Raw genomic sequence first — 23722 nt, forward strand, 5'->3', positions numbered from 1 at the left:
GTTGTAAATATTTTTTTAATATATGATTTGAAGTCATTATTGTTACAAAATTCACAACACAACATTTTTGAAGAAAATATTATAATTTTTTTTTAAGTTTTAACATTTTAAATTGCAGTTGTTGATTGATTTATTATAGAAAAAATGTTATTAAACAAATTTGAATCTTATATGCATTCTAGGAACTTATGTATCTTTAGTTGCACAAACAAAAGGCAATATATGTATATTATTATGTATGGTTACTAGTTAGAGTAACAATAACATTTAAAATATTGATAAGTGGCGTGTCATGTTGTTACATAACTTTGAGGGGGGCTATGGAAAGATCGTCTACCCTTGGTGGAGTTAGGAATTTGTTTTTTCATTATATATTTATAATTGTATCAATAGATATAATATTAACTTAAGTATTTAAAAATTCACTATCTCTTACTTCGGTAACGCCACTTGGTGATGATGATGCAAATTTATTTGCCTATTCAATGTAAGATTTATTTTAAAAATAATTAAGCCCTCCCAAAGTTCGATTAAATAGTCCACCAGACTCCTCTACAAAAGGTAACACATATTATATCCGTTACAAATATAATATAAAATAAAACATAATAATTTATATTGTATATCATAAACTCATAACAGTACTCGTGTAATACGTATTAAAAATTTATATATATTATTTATATATTATTAAATAGGTATTAAACACACTATATTTAGGTACCTATACCTAATACTTACTATGTATAATTATAATAATAATATATTTCGTACGATCTGGGCTGGCTCTATTCCCCCCCCCCCCCACACCAGTCGGGCGGGCGCGCGCACACTCTCGCACGCACATGTATATACGGGGGTCGACGCCGCCGCCGCCGATGTTAGCCGTCGGCTGCTGCGCGAATCCGTCGCCGCGCGTTATTAGTGCACGTTAATCTCGGGTCGACGGTCTTGTTAATCCGTTCGTCACGTCGCGTGTACACATCACACACACACATACACACACACGGTCATGATGTTTTAGAATTTCGCGACGTCAAACAATAATAATAATAATAAGAAGAAACCGTTTATTTTTTATTATTATCGCTTTATGAATTATTATTATTTTTTGTCGCGATGAACGGCCGGAAGAAGACGTCGTGTCCGTCGTCGTAGTGCGGTGTCACGGCTGCAATAATATACATTAATAATAATAATAATAATAACAATAATTATAATTATTTTTATTACGATATAGTTCGCCGTCTAAGTACCAACGTGTAGTGCGTTCACGTGCGTGCGTGCCAGTTTGTGCGTGTGCGCGAGCGCTCCCCGACCGCCGCGTGCAGTGTGAATCGCGCGTGGAGGCGGACCCGCCGCGCCGGGACCGCGGTAAATGCTCGTGGCCGCGGTCGGCCACCGGTTGCCGGATGTCGACGCCATGGGAACAGCTGATCAGCTCGACGATGACGCCGACCACCGCGGTGGCGGTCAAGCTGGCCGTCACGGACGAGCCGCCGGAACCGACGGATCCTAACGGCACCGTGCTACCCGGCGGTTCGGCGGCATCCGCCAGCACAGCTGGTGGCATATTCGGCACCCTGCACAGGCACATACCCATACTGTCCAGGCTGTCCAACAAGTCCGACAAGGCGCACTGCAGGTTAGTAGGTAACTACATACCTAGCACGTTCCCATTGCACGTAACCCTCCCCCACAACCTAACCCCTTCGCGAAACTTATTATTATCCTTTTCCCTTCTCCGGTTTTGGTTTGATTTGACGAAATACCGTACCTATCCACAGTCGTTCTATTATTATGCTTTATGGAGAAACTTTTATTTTTCTATGTATGATTTTTTCTGGTTCAGTTTAAAACCCTAATGATTTTATCGTCGCCCTCTCATTTATTCAAGGGCTCTTTTACCGGTTTCAAATCTCATCCTCACATTTTAACTCTAACCTTCATTAGCGTGGGGGGGGGAGTTAAAATGTTTGATCATAAACAAGGCTGTGGTTTTCTGGTTGCAAAACTGCAACTATTAGGTTACGGGTTTTTGGGGTTCATTAATTTGGCGTTTTAATTCACACCGCAATTCAATAAAAACTTATAAAAAAAAATATGTAAATTTAACCATAAAGATAAACTCTTAATATTACTGTAAGGTATATAAAGGTTTATTGAACCCCCACAGTACCCACATTATTGAATGTTAAAATATTTTTTATAAAGTTACATTAAAATCCTAAAACGAGTTAATCTTTCTGATGAATCAAATCTATAAAAAATTAAAAAACAATAAATAATAATATGACCATATGAGTTTCAATATTCGTCATGACTGATGAGTAACGATGAATCATTATGTACCTTTATGTATTATTTATTAATTTATATTTATATTACTCGTCTTTGTATTACTTATTTTCTTTTATACAGTAATACTGTCTAATAAAATACCTAACATTAATACATAAAAATTTAAATAATGAATAAATATTTATTTAATCTACGAAACATTGTGTAATGGTGCAAAAAAACGATAGTGGTTAGTTTTAAAGCTGGCGCATATAGCTGTAAAACAATTTCGGTGTTACATATTTTGAACAGTATATCGTTTATAATAATTAATACTTATTAATATTATATGCATTTCATAAATCCTCGAGCGATATATTTTTTTTGCCATACTGCAAAATTGTGATGATAGATGTATTATATTATAGTGATTGATTTGCGTCAAGTGAATTGCGATTTGATAGTTAAATCATGCAGATTGTAAAACCGGAAACTTGTCTAACCGTCACTATGGTGTGTGATGTAATTTACTAAAACACGATGACAGTGATAGTGTTGCATTACAATGAATCTAACGCTCTCCCCTTTTTTTATATTATCAAATAACACCTATACTGTAATGGTTTATATAATTTAAGATATTTTATTGATCCTCAACTAGAGAAGTGTATTATTTTGTAAGCCAACAATAATATGTGCTTCAGTTACAAACTATCGGTACTCGGTTTACAGGTTAGTTGTAGCTTGTAGTTATATTTAAAATCAAACAAATTGTCAACAGCCAATAATACAACCTATAATACATTATATGAACCATGGAAATATTATATAAAATCGTTTTAAATCAATTTAATAACCGATAACTAATAATAAATGGTACCATAATTGTATTCAATCCATCAGCTAGAATATTGTTCACTTAACATTTTGATTTAATTTGAATATACAAAATGATACGTGTGCAATTTTTATGTTTATAGTACCTAAGTACCTTTCTACGTTTAAAAATTTAAGTACAGATTTTCCGTGTTCATAGTACAGCGGGGTTTCCTTTGAATAGCTCTTTTTTTTTTACAGGGACCACAATGCTAATCATTTCTTTACCGTTACAATTTAAACATATTATGTACTGCAGATGAAGAAAGTAATTTTAGATTCGAATTAATTTTTTATTGAATTTGAAAGAATCATCTTCCGTGTTTCATAATAATAATTGACTTCTGGACGACCTAGGGTATAATAACATTATGTCTATAAGGTGAATATTACGAATTCCGTTGTGACGTTGATTTATTGTGTATTGTTTTTTTATTATTATTATTATTTATTAGTAGTAAACTCATTAAATTTTAAATTCGTTTTTCAGACAACGTACAATTTATATAATAGGTATACATGAACCTGTAGTAAAGACTTCATTGTTTTTTTTTATATGTACCTACCTACTTTTTATCTTTATTTTTTTTTGAAAACGTCCAAAGTATAAATTTCAGTGACATTAATGATGTGTAAAATATATGAATTTTACATAACGCGTTTCTTGATTTTACAGGTCATTGACACATGTTAGTGCCTATACGCGGTTTTCAGTTAAAAACATTAATTTTTTGCTTGGAGAAATAATAAAATTGACACAAAAATGTACACATAATACAATCTTCTATAGTATGTGGTTGATATAAAAAGTGATTATCTTAAGCAGAACACTCATTATATATAATCCTATATATTTTTGAATTTTTGGAATAAATAATTTTGTGTAATTATTACGTTTATGTATAGGTATATTAATTTTTTTTTGCATGTTCATGGTGATTTTTTTATTTTTTTATTATATTACATGTCAAGTTAACTTATATTTTTTGTTTTATAATATTCTGAAACAAAAAAAAATATATTAATTATCACAATCATATACAAAATAATAACATTTTATTTTATTATTTTCAAAAATACAATGTTTACCAAAAATGCATGTTATTATAAGTACTTAAATTTTTTTAAATATTTGTCTTTTTTTAAAACACCAACAAAAGACTTCTGTTTTTAAAATTATCACTTTATTTATGATTGTAGGTACTTATGTAATAAAATAATAACTTCTCAAATTTTATTATAATATACCTATTATACGTTCATGTTTTATTTAAATTGTATCCAACAATACTTCAAAATTCTTTATCCAAGCCGTGTTGTACCATATTATTAAATTATTTTCATACCTAACTGTATATCATTTTTATTTAATTCTTTTTTTTTTACTATTCCTAGTTGTTTCACATTTAGGTTATAACTTATAATTCCACACCACAATTATCTTAACCGTGGTCTTTTATTTTGGAGCAAACCATGTATCATGACATCTCTTTTTTTATTATAAACTAATTTACTATATAATACGAATAATGTCTCTATAAATACATAAACGTATACTGTAAAACACATTTTAATAAGTAATAAATGAAAATCACGACACGCGTGAATTATATAGTATAACTAACCGAATGGGTACCATATATATATGATATGTAGTATTATATACTATATAGGTATCTAATAATTGTGGGACTCAGGCATAAATAGAATATTATGTCGGATACATAATTTGATATACATCATAACGATGTCCTCAAACAATAGTTCTTTATTAGGTTACACAATTATAAATGATTATGTTACATGCGGCGATACATCTCCGTTTTTCGGTAGGTCGAACGTTAGATCGGATCCTTAAATTTAAAACGTAAGTTATAAGTTATCTAATGCTGCTATTAGTTAACAAAAAGAATAAAATAATATTATTAGTTATCACGGCTTTTATAAATTAGGTAGGTATAGTACGCATGATATTTAAATAGGAAAAAAAAACACGCAATAATTTACACTGACTATATACTGACAACACTGACAAATTTGTAAATATAAGATTTCAGAATATTATTATAAACCCTTAAAAATTTAACAAACTTACAATTAATTAACTATAAGTAAGAACTACATTCGTATATTGTTCACATTGGCTTTATAAACGGGTAATTTTAAGAAATTATAGCTGCAAATTATTTTAAATTGTAAAATGAAAAAATAATTACTATAGTAGTCATTAAGTTTCAATTTAATTACTTCTTTAAATAATGAATACCTTTTTATCATCCTTTTATTTCATGAGGACTATATCGAATTCATTAGATAATAGAAAGTACTTACATAATTTGGTTTCAATTACAGTGCCTAATGAATAATGATTAGGGTTATTAATTATTGATATTTGATGTCGGTAAACATCTTTTTATACTCGTACATATTGCTAGGTAATAAATAATAATATAACAATAATATTATTGAACTAAAATATTTGTCCTCCCTCATTGTAGAAAATAAGAAATCGTTTATTATATTTTTTTCACAAAATACTATACGGAAATAAAAAATGTACAACTTAAAAGTTTAATTGTGTAATAATAACTTGATCAAGTTTCAAAAATAATAAATTTAGGTATAAAACAATTCATAAATTAGTTTAACTGTTGAAGTCTAAGTATTAAAAACATTAAAATTATTATAATATTGTAAAAAAAAAATTATATGATTTTTCGTTGGATAACATCAAGAATAAAAGTAGGTAACCTTAAATTTAAAACTGTCATTTAAGATTTCTAACCTACTAGCTAACCTTATAGTTTATATTTAGAATCTACTTACTTGATTAAACGAAAAACATGATTTATCGGAAAGAGATACAGTTACTAGACATAGTATATACTGTTGTGTGTAGTCTAGACATTGTAATAGTTAGGTACCTAACGTATAAAATGTTTAGTATTTATTAGTATATGCTTTCAAATCGATAAGTTCTATTTATTTTACAAGATTATAGAAATGTTACCGAAAATTTGAATGTATTTGAATTTGAATTTCGACTCTTTTATGATGTACCTACAACAATAACTGTGCGTTTGGGTTCAAAAATATATTGCTTTTATTTATCGTGCTAATAACTGATTGCTATAATGTCAGTTGCAGTCTAAAAACGTAAGTGTATGTTGCACACAGTGGCATATTTACAGAGGGATAGTCAAGGGGATCAATCCCCCCTATAGGCTGTATATAATATGCAACATTTTTCGGAGTCCTAATATGTAGCCTCTACTTTTAAAAGCGGGGCTACTGGATAAAATCATATCCCCCCCCCCCCCCCCCGCCCCCATGACAAATACCTAAACATGCAACTGGTTGCACAGTGAATTTGCAGATCAACACTTCCTCGTTACCAAACAAACCGCAAAAGGTCATACTCATACACCTCATAATTAATAGAACGAGAAAAGACGTCAATCTCAAATAACATATTTTTAAACAATTAAATAATTTAATATTCATACGTATATTTACTTATTACAATATGTGATGGCAAATACGATTGAATATATTACAATATAACATAGGTACCTATTATATTATAATAATATGTTATTGTAGACTTTGCTCTTTCCGATAGCGCTTTGTGGTTAATAAAAAATAATCAACTATTGGACTACCTATTGTATTGGCGGTCAATATGTATATAGTGCCAATTATATATTTAATCTGAGCTACGAAAAAATAGATTTTTTTATCACCATTGTCTACATTTTATTAGGTATGCATAATATACTATTGATAATCCGGTCACTGAAAATATTTAAGTATACGTTTCATATACCGATTTTCCACGTACATGAATAAAATATGACAGTTGATAATGTGATAATAATTATTATATACCTACCAGTTTACGATTTCTAATTAGTAATTTCGTTCTCTTGTCTATACGACCCATTGCATGGTTTCGGTTTTGTTTTCAAACGCATAAGTTTGTTTTTTATTTACATTTTTTAACGACTGCTGCAGTTGTTTCCTCGCTCTATTAGTCGTTACATTACAGACTGCAGAGTTATAATAAAATTACCATACGTCATATTATTATTACATGTATATTCCTTGTGACAAACGTATCACACTAATGAGTAATTTGTGTCAAAACGATCGCCCCACGTAATGATCGCACAAAACCCATTCGCCATTGCTACGCATAGTTAATTTTCTATTCGATAAGTCAAGTGCTGAAATAAGTATACAACTTTCCAGTATTAAGCAATAATGCGCCAATTATAAGATCGATATTTTGTTAAAAATGTTATTACAATTGATTGTAATTATATGGTAAAGTTTGACAGATTGACATGTAGTTTATAGTGAGTTGCTATAATATTGTCATTGACTTTTTAAATATGACAAATTAGAACGTTTTGTGCAGGTCTCCATCAAAAAAATTAAATCCAGTTCAGTGGCCCACCAATGTGCCACCCACCATCATTATAGTGTAATTTCAGCTGCAGAATTACAACAATTATATAGGTATATACTATATAGGTATGTTACAAAAATACAAAATATACGATCAACTTTTATACTATATAATAATTGTCAGATGTAAATTATACGTAGGTTGCTAAGAAAAAAAGAAATGGCTCCTCGTAGGCTTTTGAAAACGTGTGAGGTTTTCCGGAATCACAAAATTTAAAAAACAAAATAATATTAGGCTATAGGTTAGCTACGTGGCGAGGGCATTCATTAAACGTTTTTTAACGATGCTGGCATTAATATGGCGTATAGATAGATAAAATTATTAATTTCCATTCTATTACAATTATAACTTTAATATTCTTTATTAAATGTATATTTTTTAAATACCAAATTATTTATTATTTATTTTTAATGCTATATTATTTTTCAATTACCTAAGAAATTATTTTGAATTTGTAAAATTAAGTACACCAAAACAGTGGCGTAGCCAGGGGTGGCTAAGGGGGCTATAGCTTCCCTCTCATTGACCGTGTTGACCTTAGAATTTTATCAAGATTAATAAAAAAATAAAAAGTGTTAATAAAATACATATTGTATTTGTATACTTAGCCCCCCCTCCTCTACAAAATTCCTGGCTACGCCACTGCACCAAAATATTATACTTATTTATTCACCTGCTCTAAAATTATTTTTACCCTCCCAAATAAAATTTGTTGGGCCATGGCCCACTGGTCTGTATGGCTAAATTCAATCTCATCACCCACCCCCTTGTCAATGACAAGTTGTCATGGTCACACAAGAAACAAATTTTCACTACAAACTTTTAAGTTACCCTTTTGTTGGTGACTGGAAAATGTAAATAATCAGTTTTCATTATTTCATACATACAAAATTCATCAATATTGATTTAAAATTTTAACCAAATATAATCTAATAAAACAATTTATTCAAAAACGTTCAAAATATAATATATAATATTAAAAATTGTCAACTAACATTATTATAAATTATTCATGGGGAATCGACTTTAGGTCTATTAGTATATGAGATATAAATAATTACAGTTTAGATGAGCGGAGTAGTGGACATAAATTTCGCAGAGTAACCCCGTACCACTCAACTCCGCTAATCTAAACATTAAATACTTATAACGCATAATTAAATACTCACAATAAATTTGATTTTTATGTATCGAAAAACGTAGAAAAATATCCTGCTTTGGAATATGAAATTAAAACTCTATGTTGTCATAAAAAAAAAATTTAAAAAATTAGAAGAATTAAAAATATTTAAAAATAGAATTTTTTAATAACAAAGTTGTTTTGTAAACGACTTGAAACTACGTAAAAAAAATATTTTCAAAAACAATTACACTTTTTGAAATAATGAGTGTTCAGTTTTAAATGAGTCTCCCTGTATAGTCTCCCTCGGGTAAACACAAAGTTTAAAAACTAAAAGGGCTATACCTACTTTTAGTCATATATTCATAATAGAGACCAACCCACCCACGCAAAAAAATCTCAGGTGGGGCTAAAGCCCAATCAGCCCTACCCATGCGCACGCCTATAATGATACATCATACATATAGGTAGTAGGTACGCGTCGATCTGTATTCTGTAATATCTTATAACAAACGAAAATAGGGCTACAATAATTATGTGTTACGTAAGTATTTTGTTTTTTTCTTGCCTAATCGTCGACAGACGATACTATAATTTATGGTAAACGGGTATTATAGCAATATAGCCTATAGGCACCTACTACTTGTTAGTTAATATTATACTTAATACGTGCGTATTGTTTATATTAAACTGAATACAACGAGCAATCGCGGATAATGATTATAGGTTTGCCGTCAAGTCACACAACAGCAACGATTAAGGAACATAAAAAAAAAATTGAAATAATGTATTTATACGATCAATCACGAGTTTATTTTATTTTAAATACCTACGTCGTGTTACGGCGTGCGTGTCACTTTCAATCATTGCCGTGCCCGCTGCAGTTAGATTGTTTATACAGGGTGATTTGCCAAGCAAGCTCACCCTCAGTTTATCCTTTAATAATGGCATAATCCATGAATTTAAATTCACATTTATTTAATTTTTAGTGAGTAACCTTATAAATAATAGAAAAAGTTAAAAACCATAATATATTCATTTACACATAGATTGTTTATGATTTTTAAGGATTATCGTGTGGCGATATAACAACACTCATCCATTGTTGTAAATTGTTGAATCCATAGTTTATTTATTTGATAGGTACATCAAAATGTATTTTATGTATCAAAATACAAATTCAAACGAGTATAAATTTTTATGTATCAAGGATAATAGTCCACAATAATAGGTTTATAAGCTTATATAATAATGGGGGCTAATAGCTATAGTTATGCATAAAATATAACTAGATTTATCTACCGGATACATATATTTTACATTTTAGTCTGGTACCTATACATATTACATACGTAAAATAATTATATTCGTTAGACAATGTTTATAAATAATAAAATGCAAATAGATTAATATTGATGACTATAATTTTGAATTTTCAAATCATAATAGTCCCTATATTTTCTAAACATATTATCATCGACTATTATTATTAGTAAATGGACATTGTATAAGCTCAGAAACTACTCAATTGCATTTCGATTAACGTACATTTTCAATGAAAAAAATTACATCTGCTTAACAATTATTCTTAGTAAAAAGGAATGTTCTCATTTGAAAAAAAGAAGTATGCATTCTTAAATGTCATAAAAAAATCTAAGTATTTGAAAAATGGTCTTTTGTATAAAATGTTAAATTGAAAAAAAAATAGAACTTTCCTATGCACAATATATAAATGATAAAATAGGGTTGATCGTGCTTGGTTAATCACCCTGTATCTATAATATAAAAACAGTTGAACACTATCATTATAATTATGTATACGTATTTAAATAATCCAACCCAGGAAAAACGAGAGTATCTGAGGAATCTATACATATACAAGAATAGCTATTTTGTTTATAATCATTATAAAAGAGGCGTTTGTTACTTGTTATGTAATCCGTAAGGTACCTAATATTATATTTAATATTAACATATATATTATATACCTAAGTATATATAATACAGGTATTTGAATATTTGATGATGAATTCCTTGTGATTTGTAATGTGCAATTATGGATATTTTTTCTTCTGGTTTTTTTTTTGTTTTTTACATCCAGTGTGATAATCAAAGAGGATACGTACAATTATTATTACAATGTGCATCCAGTGTTCTAACCATGCGCATTCGCGACGAATGTCAAACATAGTACCTATACAATTATATAGCGTGTAGGTATAATGGTATATATATTAAAGGTACTAGTGTACTACCTAAGTAATTCATATAATATTTATAAATATTACAGTCTTGTTAAGAATACTTTTCAAATATATTTAGAATACTATCTTTTAAAAGTGTTTAAATAAAAATACAAATACCTTTTGAAAATATTCAAGATACTTAAACAAATACTTTTTTTTAAGTTCAATAACATAAATCTTATCTTAAAGTTGTTAACTATACTACCACCCATTTTTTTTTTTCGGACGCCTGTTTGGCAGAATTTATTTTTGGGCACCTGTAGGTTTCTGCCATGCCTGGTTGGGGGATGGCGGTCTCACCGACTAGACAGTTGCCTGCCCAGAGAGCGATGCTACCCATGGCTGGGATTCGAACCGGCGATGGTGCGCATTACAGCCGACGCCGTAGTCCGCTCGGCCACTCCGTCCCCATTAAGAGGACGCTACACCCTATAATGTGCTGTCTCCGTCTTACAAATGTACAATATAGCAAAAACTGTTTTGCACGGTAAAGAACCGAGAAAGCTACAGTCATAAATAAGAAACGAAATTTTCACCACATAAAAAGGAGAACTTAAGCTGTGTAATATCATTTTTATTTTTTTGATATCACATACAAAAATAATTCTCATTGCTTCAAAGTCCATTATTGTTTGTGTTTTTTTAAACTTTAATAACTTTCTTTGAAGTTCCGATATTGAAAAAATAAAAACGATATTGCACAGCCAAAGTACTCCTTTTTATGTGGTGAAAAGGTCGTTTCTTGGTTATAACTGTAGCCTTCTCGGTTCTTTCCCATGCCAAAACAGTTTTTGCTATATGTTTTAAATTGGTAAGACGGAAACAACACATGTGGGTGTAGAGTCCTCTCAAATAAGAAGAAAGACTATTTAAAGATTCAAGATAAAAGCCTATCTAACCAGTGGTGGTCACTGGTCAGTGTCTCGTATGCCATGGTAATGTGAGTGAGGAGCTGACGGGGGTTTCAGTGATCAGTAATTCTGTTATCTGCTTGTATTTTGGCGAAATATTAGTTATAAACTCACTAAAGTTAGAACAATTATAAAATAATATTATATAAATAAAATTTAAAATTTTCTATTCCGAAATATTGGTAGTTGGAATTTGGAGTAGACTACTACAATGATAAAAGTATTTAGGATTCTAGAATAAAAATACAAACAAAAAGTATTTTTTAAGTATTTAAAAATTTTAAATATTGGTCAAAAAGTATTTGAATTTCGAAGATTTTTTTTAATGCTTTTCGCAGAATTTTGGTTCAGTATAGGAACCTGCGGCAAATATAATTGGTAGTTAAGATTTAAGAAATACCTACTTGTGCTGCCAAAATAATGTTCAGTCAGTCGAACTTTAATATTCTTTTAAATCATTATCCATTCACTGTAGGTACTTATGTCTTATACTTGTATACAAGTCACAATACATCACAGCGATTCGTGCCAAAAATAAAATTATTCAATTGAATACGATACAAAATAGTAATCGCAGTAATCACTCAAATTGTTCTTGTTTTCCTTACATCGACTTGATTGTAAGTTTCGGTTCTAGCACGCACATCGGTAAGATTAAAATAGGTTGGCGAGTAAAATATATTTTTAATTCGGTACAATTATTTTACAAATTACGTTTTTATAATCAACTTGTTTTTTTGTTGGTTATACATTTTTTTTTAGTAGCTATGTTGTTTTTTATTTTAATTAATTATCTATTATCTCGAGTAAAAGAAAATATTTTTCTACATACGTTGAATATTATCATTGAATTACTTGGCTATATAACCTAATAGCCAAAAGGTATATATTTATATTTAACAAAAGGTCCTTGGTCTTGTTTGTAGAAACTTATTACAGATAACCAAGTCCGTATTTACAAATGTTTGTACAAAGAAATATTGTTCATTCAGTATCAGTTCTTCCGTCGATTTCGCCACATATATATTGTGTTCCATCGTTAATTTATGCATAGGTACCTACAGTTAATTACAGTTAATTAGTGTCTAGTGCCCAGTCTAATGATTGATGTTGAAAAAAATGGTAAATGAAATTTCTTGAGACATGGATGGGACTCGGTGAGTTTAAAACACGTATTTTTTGTTTTAATTATTTCAATATAATATTTTATAAACGCGAATATAAAACAAAAATTCAACATTTTTTCTAGCAAAAATTTGAACTGTCCGTCAATTTTATGTTCTCTATAAGATGATTACTTGTTGAAGCACCTACACTAATCCACGGTGTTTTGTGTAGTATGCACTCGTCGTAAAATAGTTCATTATAATACTTACTAGCTATTAGAACACATTGTAATAAATATATATTTAAAAACTGTACTTAATTTTTGAGTGGTTGCAATAAAAAAATTACAGGAATTATCATTAAGACCATATAAATGTTTGTTTAAAAGTCATTATTTTCTGGTTTCAGAAATGTGGATCACGTCAAGTGTAATGGACAATCTCAACCAATGTGAGTCCGCTTTCAATTGTTTTGCGCATTTTGTCTGTATTGTCTTATGCTTGAAAATTATAAATTATGTAGGTACGACTGGCGTATTTTCTTGTTGCCTATAAATATGTCTTATTTTAACTTTTCTGCTGTTGGAGTTACAGAATATGCAAGCTCATTTGCAATTGCTATATTTTTTTAAAAGCTTTAACATTTGATAATGCATAAATTACACTTGTAGTGACAAATTTTAGCTCATTAATGATACGTTGTAAACACTATTGTAGGTTTGCCATATTTAAGGTTATGGTTAATTAACTCAAATTTAAAATTAAATTAAAATTTTTATTTGTAAAGCAAGTGACAATTTCACAAAAAATGTAATAAATCAAAAAAATAAACGATTTGTAGGTAAAAGGCATTAATTACAAAATATTTATACTTACTGATGCAAGCCATTTGACAACTTAAAAATAATACCACTTGTTTGTAGACTAGGTAGGTACGTTATTTGAGTCATGAAATTTGTACTACTTATTGACCAATATTCGCATTCGCATGTTATCACTTATCTATTTTTTATATTCTATTGTGTACCTATATTTTATCGTATCAATAATTTTTTTATAGGTATTTTATGTACCTTTTTTTGATACTAATTTACTACCTATTTATTATTATTTGTTCTATAACATTTTGTAGTTGTTTTATTATTTTTGTAAATTTTGTGATATACATTTAAGTACATGTATATCAATTGGAATAGATTTATAGTAATATATAAAACTGTATACATATTTGATTGGATTTTTGGATTTTATTTTGAAACCATTAACTGCGTAATTATTTACACATTATATTTTTAAAATATTGGAATATTACTATTAAATAATGAAGTATTTTTTTTGCCAATCTATTTCAGCGTCGAAATAGTTATTAATTTGCAATGCCATTTGCGCGATAAGTACTTCTATAAGTACTTTCTATACCTATGTGTTATGATTCCACGGTGCTAATCTTATAGGAGTGGCTCAATGTATTTCTTAAGCCTATAGTGTATACACATATATGTTCTAATTATAAACCTCATATCAATGAAGTTTTCACAAATACTAAACTTTTTAGTAGATTTTAAATTTTAAAAAAATATGCGTTTAATAAAATGTTGACAATTTAAAGTAAAATGGATAGACATTTTGAGTTATTGATAAATAATAATATTTTGTACAACTTTTTTAGTTTCAAATTTTTGTTATTATTCCGATGGAAGATGTTATTGTTTGTACCATAATTATAATATTTAATATTCGATCTAATATAACTTTATATCGATGTATCGTTCATGATTTTTTGCTACATTTTTTTTTCTGGTAATAAAATTACCTGTTTACAAAAACCATCATAGCATACAATTTTATCCATAAAATGTGATTTGGAGTTTAATAAACAATCATTTAAATTATTTGTTTAAAGAAAGGCAATTATATAATGTAGGTATTTATGACGTTTATGTACCTCTACCTATACTGCTGTAATATATAAAATTTAATTTCTATATTAAGTATTATAAACATTGTATTGCGAAACGTTAATAAAATTATTGATGACTATTATTAATGATCTTTTTCTCTTAAACTCAAATTCATATGCATATACGGTGCAGAACATAAATGCTCATACGCAGATGTGCGTGATAAAATTTTGTTGACCTTGGCATTGGCGTTCAATTGAACAAAGTTTAAAGAGGAGAGGAAAATGCAATATAATATTATTACATATTACCCTTTTTATTGGATTTTAATCATGTTGTATTTATGTTCATAAATCATAATAATTTCTTAGTAGGTGATGCAAAATTATTGATCGTTAAAAATTAATATCATGATAATAAAAAGAAATTTAAAATTAATGTAATCGTCAGTTGATAAATGTAAGGTTTCTTCATTATTGTTCAATTAATATAATATATTAATTGTAATGATTAATTTTAATGATAAATTATAATAAAATTACAATATATATTAAAATTAAAACGTGGTTATAAAATATTAAATTCTATACCTACAATAATTATATATCTGTAGCTTTAACAATAAGTACATGCGTACAATATCACAATAGGTAGGTACAATTGTATACAAGTGTGCAATTTATACAAATGTGTGCTACAAATTGATATGGCGCATTAGACAAACTTGAAAAGTAAACTTTAGTATTATTACAAGTTATAACTCATTGGACAGGATATGTACTTTATTTTAAATATTTATTTGTAGGCACTTTGATTTATATCTATATAAAATATATAAATAATATAATACCTTCTCTAAAAATGCGATTTGTGTCGTAGGTACCTAAACAGTTTTTATCTGAAAATAATCTCTTATAATGAAAACTGCATAGTACATAACGTTCAACATTGTAAAACTATTACTAGGTACACAATTTCCATTTTAAATCGGGACATTAAATTCAAATTTTGATCAAAATATACTGTATAGAACATATTATAATTCGTTCAAAATCTGCACTGTAGCTTTGCCAAGACACCGCAGTTCGTTTGAGTAGGTATGTTACTATTAATACAAACAAAGTGAATATAATAATAATATTAAAATTGTACAATGATATTCGATAAGTTAGTATTCAAAAGTCAAAACCGATATACTGTACCTCATAAAATAATACCTACTCAGTTGTAGGTACTATAATAGTCTACAGGTAGGTAAACAGTTCTGTTCGAGGGATCAATGATTATTTGTTAATATTTAAACGGCCTAGAATGATTAGAAATTACAATAATATAAAATTACATTGTTGCAATATTATGCACAACCTAATCTAGTGAAACGTGACTAGGTTTGCATTGTTCTATTTTCTGTGATATTAGAAAAGGCCGCCAAAGTTCATATTAAAATATATATTTTTGTATTTTAAACATAGGTACGTAAAATATTAAAATATTAACTATTTTAGTTTAATTTAAAATAAATGTGATAGTTAATTAATAGGGTTTATATTATATATATTATAATACTTAATAAAATGTGAGTGTCAAATTATTTATTTATTTTTCTTGATTAACTTTCTAAAGCGATGTCAATATCTACGTATTATGATAATACAATTTACAATAATTCTATACATCGCAGGACGCGATCAAATTTTGCGTAACGAAACCGATAGACACGTAGGCACGTAGCCATGAATCTTTTTTTGGGGGTGCTTAAGTTTTTAACTTAAATATAATACCATGCACCATGATTACACATTTTCCATTGTAGTCATTTAAATAATATATTAAACATGAAATAGAACAGACTACATATTTTGTGGAAATCTGAAACATATAGTACATAAATTATATATCTACAGGCATACATATATGTTCTGATCATGGGGGGGGGGGGGTCTCGCGGTAATCGGGTAATGTTACACTGCAGTCGATTTTGAGTTTTGACGATGACCCTTTATAATATTATTATATTATGCGTATGTGGTCGGTATATTATTATATTGTATACAACACAAATAAATAAGATTTCTAGTGTGAAATGAACTAATGAATAGAGTGGTATACGCCCGCGAAAAACAGGTAACCGATAAATGGGAAAACGAAAAAAATCCGACCACGTGCCGAAGGGACGTAGTCATAGGCATGTTCCGTAACTTATATCAGTGGTCTCCAACCTTTTCCAACACGTGAGCCACAATAAAAATGTTTAAGTATCTGGTGATCTACCACTGTTTGTTCGGGTATACTATTCATTATATTACCTATAACATGCAGCATAATAATAAATTGTATGATAATGTTCATCTATCGTTATTCATTCTCCATCGGAAAATCGCATATGGTTTCCTTCACTAATAAAATATATACCTACTTTACTTTGCATATAATATAGCGTAAATGTGTGTTATTCAAGTGTTAAACTTCATAAGATTACGAACGTGATCAACAGATATTGGTAAAATTAATTTTTAATTAGATCAACCAATATTTCTCTAAATATCGATCAGTCTATCGCCATCGATTGGTTGGCGTCCCCTGACCTATATGGACGCCGCAGTGACGGTTAATACAACGACCACATTCTTATAAAATCTCAATAATTTAGTCATACACTATTATTAACCTTATAACCTTAGAGATGGGTAAATTGTACCGATATTTTTTTTACTCGGTACTGTTTACAAAATCGAGTAACCCCTAATTGCAATTGTTTTCATGTGCGCAATCAGTGATGTGGTGAACGGGGTAATCGAGAGGTGATTATTTGATTATTTAAATATTTGGTTCACGAGTAGAGGTACTGCAGGTGAACGTGTAACACTGTAACATTCCAAATAATATTATCTAGCTACTTAAAATAAAAATAATAGAATAATATTACGCTTGTATTAATATATATTTTATAATAGCAACATAATATTGCTTTTCATTGGTGCACTATGGTCATCCACTGATGCAAAAAATTATAAAATATCATTGAAACAAAAACATCATACATACCAAAAAAATTTTTAAAAAAATGTACCAAACGTTTTTTTAACGGTAAGCGTAATACTCCCAACACCAGGTATTATATATTATCATGGTATACCTACATAATATTATATTATGTAACGAAAACACGAAATTCATTTGATATTCGTCATCTGTCAAAGGTGGGTTTTATAGAATTTTTTTTCTACTGTTTTCGAGGTTCCGCGGACGCCCGCGCGATGGAACAGACGATCATTGGTCCGGCTGTAGCTGCAGTAGACGGGCGCCGCGGACGTTTCCCGATTACGTTTCGTGCCCGAAATATATATTTTTATTTGCGTCTTGCACGAGTATACTATAATATATATATATATTCATACAGAGTGGTCCATTTGACTGACTGTCACTAATTCTCTCAGTGACTTTGAAAGATTAATAATTGTATATTATAAGTATTTATGAAACGGAAACTGCAGTAGAACAGTAGATATATATATACCTGTACCAACCTACATTTCTAAAAATATTGATGTTTAAATATCGAATAGTTTTTTTTTATTCAAAATAGCATTTGAAGTTCAGATTAACTAACCACACATTTTACTGCGGGTATACCTGCACTTACCGTTTTATACTTCACTCGTTTAAGAGTTAAGCTATGCAATATATATTATAATATTAGGTATATTATCATAACAAAAAAGAAAACTATATTTGTCCGGCATATTTACACAAGTCACCTTCTTCTGTAAGTAAGTCTTCTGATATCAAGAACGCGGGTTGTTTAAAAAAATAATTTTAGACTTATAGTAAAAAATAATAAGTTTTTCATCAAATTGCATATTATATATTGCATAGTTTTGTTTAAATAAGTACTTCAATCTTATTCAACAGTATAATAATATGACAATGTATTTTCTTTTCACTACAATGCATAACGCAAATATCTTTCACTCACTATGACGAACTTGTGAGGTTTTTAAATATAAAATTGGTGATTAGTTCTGAATGGTTGTTTCATGAGTTGAGAATCTAGTGATACACTGATACTGCAGTTTTTCAGTTGTATTGGTATCTTTTGTTAATCAATATATAATAAGTGACTTCAAGGCTCTACAAGCTAGGAGATTCATAATGATGAATTATTTGGAATCTAACGATCCATTGTGCCTTTAAGTTCTGTATTAAAGTCCTTATCTATAGTAAGGTCCAAATTAGAATACGGGTCCATGATTTGAAACCCTTATCAGAAAGTTGAGCACTTTAAGATATGTCTTATACGCCGTGTTCTAAAACGGAAATTTGGCAGGTCGGAATTCTTATGATAGCTTCGACGTTAATATGCTATCGAATTTGAATTGGCCAATTTAGAGTTAAGAAAGGCAATTTATGTGTTATGGACTTATAATCTTTTGAATGGTAAAATTAAAATAGAGTTTGCTCTGAAGCCTTAGGGCTTATACCAATTAATGTTCCAAAGTGTTCCCTACGTTCTCTTACATTGTTCTATATATACCTTCACATTTTTGTAGCGGTACTTATGGGCTAAAGTCACCAACTAATAGATCTCTTGCGACAAGTTAAAAAATATTTTGATTTTTCTATGATTCTGAAACCAAGTTAAGGTCACACATTTTTTTGTTGATATAAGGTAAAATTTGTAATTTTTTTAAAATTTTTTTTCAATGTTATAAATTTTAGTGTTTTTTTACTGTACTGGTTGCCTTCTTCGGCGTTATTCTCACATAATAAACAAATAAATACAATCGCTTCATAGAATAAAATCGATTCTAGACAGCTTAACGGATCACTCCGTACAACACTATTATAATAATATATTGTATATTATTATTGTGGATTTATACGCGTGACACATTGTGTGCATGTGTACAGTATAGGTCTATGCCGCATCGTGCAATATACATATTATAAGCGCGTGCAGTGGGTGAGAACGGAGTGTGTGTGTGTGTGTGGTTGTATATAGTGTCGGAGGAGGGGTGTTTTGTCGGCCGAGGGAGAGGGGAGGTGTTGTTGGGCGAGAGAAGTAGTCGCACAGAGTCCTCTGGCCGCCGTCCAGGATATGCGCGACATTGCGTGCGTCACAGGCTGTCTCGTTTGTCCCGTTTCCGAAAGCCAAGAGTCTCGAAATTATAACAATTTGGCAACCGGCGCGGTGCTATATAACGAAGCGACTGCTGCTGCAGTATAACAGTGTACAGTGGGCCTATATCGGATTGTAGGTTAATCATAAATCGAGTGTTGAACGTGAACTAGGTCGACCCCCCTTTGATGTGCTCCTTGCATATTATTATTATTATTATTATTATTATTATTATTACTATTTAAGTCGGTGCGAGACAAAATAAATAAGAAAAAACGCCTGACGTTTATGCGAATATGTGTAATTGCAATATGTGTGCACATTATTATTATTACGATGTGTGCAGACTGCAGAACGTCTCGTGAAAAATGCGCGTGCATCGCATATATTATATTGTGCACTCACAACTCGAATTTATCGTTTTTCATAATTTGTAATTATTACGTACACCGCGGTGACGTACAAAACATGGTGATGAACGCGAGTTTCGATATAAAATAAAAGTTGCTCCTTTCGTCGGGACGACTATGATGGCTTCTATATACTATATAGGGCTAGTGCAGCAGGTATCTTATCTAATGGTATATCGTGGACATTTTCGCGGTATTTGGAAAATATAATAACCTTTTTTTAAACACTGCCACTCTTGAAATCAATATTGAACATGATATTACACAAGATAATATCACACTATCAACGCAATCGATTATATAAAGAGGTTCAACCCTATATTCGAGTCAACGAGCATAATAATTAATAAACGTGTTACAATTTTTCTTCCGTTATAATAATATATTGACCATCCATACGACCATAGTATGTTAATGGCTACATTGTACATTTTTAATATATTTATTTGTATTTATGTATTGTACGCTGGACTTTTGAAGACCACGACACGCCAACGACGTCTGATTGACCGCATGTAGACACGTAGACACACGCAAAAGATTCACGTGTCCAACGGATAACGTGCAGACTACGAATGGTTTTGAAACACTACATAGGTGATAGTCGATAGGTATAATTTTATGTTTTATACTGACGAATATAATATCTACGAAATTCAAATTGGTATATTATAATATTATCAGCATTCGATTTTTCAATAAAAATTTACGATTCGTTGATGTAACATTTTGAAATTTTAACGAAATATATTTTATTTTTTTGAATTCCCGTTTAATTACTCCATCATACCATGTTTAATGGGCGAACTCGCTACAGTTTCATATTATAATCATATGCCTACCTTCGACATTGTGATAAGATTAAGTATGCCCTTTCACTTCGTTTTTTATAAAAATATTTTTTTCTAGCACCTATAATTTATAGTTTATAAGTTACAAGCCGTAACTATAATATATCACTACAATTTATATATTTTATACATAGTTTCAACAATTTTAAATCTCGTCAACACGAGCAGTATGATATTATTCAGTTAAAAGCATTCTCATCTGATCTACTGGGAATACCGGATGAGTAACGAGTGATACACTGGAAAGTCAATACATTTTAGAGAAATACCGAGTAATAAAATAATTTCCTATTGAATCATTGCGAGAAAATGTGATATACATTTTAAGTATTTAACACGAATAGATAATATTGTATTAAAATGTATGGACTTTTAATTGCAATGAAATAGATAACAGTTACTTTTAATAACGTCCATAAGTTTTTTTTTTATAATATAATTAATAGTGATTACTAGTAAAAATGTACGATGGTTAATAAATACTTTTAATTCTCCTAAGTATAAGCGAGTACACAAATTATTTAAATGTTTTAAATGCAAAAGTATACTATATTTTTAAAATATTTTTTATACTCATTATGTACTACATGATGTATACAACTGTCAATTAATTATTATACTTTATACTAATTTTTTTTTTTATTAAAAATATTTAATTACAATCTATACAATAAGTAATTTTGATTTAAGATATTTACATAGCGAGACTGACAGATAACTGATAAGGGAGGGCACTCAGTAGTGTCACCTGACAGATTAAATTAGGAGGCCATGATCGTTTAAGACGTCTCTGGGGTTTATCAGGGATTGTAAAAGAAGATAGGAGTTTTATTAATGGATTGTTGTGATGGATTAACTTAGATTACTTTTTATTAATTTAAAAATTATTTATTTTACACTTTTGACCTGTAAGCTCCTAGCTCCTAAAGATATCTTGTATATATTTCACTATAAGCAGTCAGTATATTATTGCACTTTACATTTTATTTTAATATTACCTATAGTATTTTTTAAACAAAAGCATATAAAAAAGAAACACTTTGTTGCCGTCCAATTAGGTTATGATGTAGGTTAGTAATATTCCTATATAGGCAATAAAATAACAGACCAGACCACGATTATTAAAATTCCATTGGTATAAATTTCACATATTGGTGAGACAGTATCTGACCCAAACTAGAACAGAACTTTCTATTCTTCTTGAAAAGTTTTCAAATTAATATAATATTATATAGTTCTAAATTTACATTAGGTTAAACACATTTCGTATGGTGATCGTTTCTGTAATTTCCGTGACGTGAAAATTTATGTTTGTGAATGAATTGAATACTTTCCACTTATTGATGGATAGCATTGTGACATATCGCATATCGCATACATACATAATAGTATAATACATTATACAAAACATGTTATAAATATATTATATAGTACTATAGTAAGTACTAGGTATTTATTTGTTATTTTATAAATAGCTCGTTTTATCATAAGGGAATAATCTACGAAATTAGCGTCTACTGATATAGGTACCTAGCATAATTTTAATTTAAAGAATTATACAGACGTGTCATGGGTAGTTTAACTTAGATTTAATATTTAATTAATGTTATTTTTAGAATATTTTCATTAAATGAAAAAATAAAACTATATGTAACATCAGATAAGTATTAAATAGAAATTTGTAAATGTAGGTATTCTGTAGAAAATGTTATAATATCTTTTACAAATCTTATGATATTGCGATCATTACATAATCGCGTCTAATCGTCTTCGAGAATAAAATCCTTATTTATTTATTAAAATAACACTAAATATAATAAATTAATCGATTATGTATGTATTTAAAAATAAAATAATTGTAAAGTGATTATAATTACAATATTTGACCAACAAATGAACTATAATATATACATATCCGATATCGTGCGCACAGTAAAACGTTTTCCAAGTTCTATTAAAACATAGAATTTAGTCTATAGAATAATTAACACATGGGTTTGTTATTCTTGCCTATTTTTTCCATGGACTTTTCCAATATTTATTTTAGACTTTATATTATTTATGAAATCAATTTAAAATTATTTTAAAAAGATTGAATGGAATTGGTTTTGTTTTGTTTCGTGACAGAGGGACAGGGTTTAACACTTTTGGTGTGGTAGCTTCTTAAATGTATTATTTATAAATTATAATATACCTAAGCACCAATGACGTAAGAGGTAATAAAATGTATTAGAATTTATTCAAAGACCTATGCTTCTAAAAATGTTTTACATTAACTTTGTTATTGCCTAAAAAAATATACATTAAGTATCATGTATGTTAAAATAAATGTGTGTTTAGCTAGGTACATACAAACATCACATAATTTAATATTTTAAGTTCTATAGATTATCTAGGTAAACCGTATATATACATACAAGTATATAGAAGT

At 29.3% G+C, this 23722-nt stretch overlaps 1 protein-coding gene across 4 annotated transcripts in view; it reads left to right on the forward strand.

Annotated features, from left to right (window-relative positions):
- The first annotated feature begins 914 nt into the window (after window positions 1-914).
- The window catches only part of LOC132938607 (G protein-activated inward rectifier potassium channel 3-like), a 31586-nt gene continuing 8778 nt past the window's right edge, over window positions 915-23722 (forward strand). Inside the window, exons 1-2 of one of the 4 annotated variants that reach the window (XM_061005530.1) lie at window positions 916-1645; window positions 13420-13461. In XM_061005530.1, coding sequence (XP_060861513.1) covers window positions 1413-1645; window positions 13420-13461 — 275 coding nt within the window. In that variant the 5' untranslated portion in view covers window positions 916-1412. Of the gene's footprint in view, window positions 1646-12871; window positions 13062-13419; window positions 13462-13510; window positions 13530-23722 lie in introns of those variants that run through there. The other 3 variants (XM_061005532.1, XM_061005531.1, XM_061005533.1) reach the window with 3 other exon arrangements.

The sequence above is a fragment of the Metopolophium dirhodum genome, chromosome 2 (genome assembly GCF_019925205.1).
Source record: "Metopolophium dirhodum isolate CAU chromosome 2, ASM1992520v1, whole genome shotgun sequence".
Taxonomy (NCBI): Eukaryota; Metazoa; Arthropoda; class Insecta; order Hemiptera; family Aphididae; genus Metopolophium; species Metopolophium dirhodum.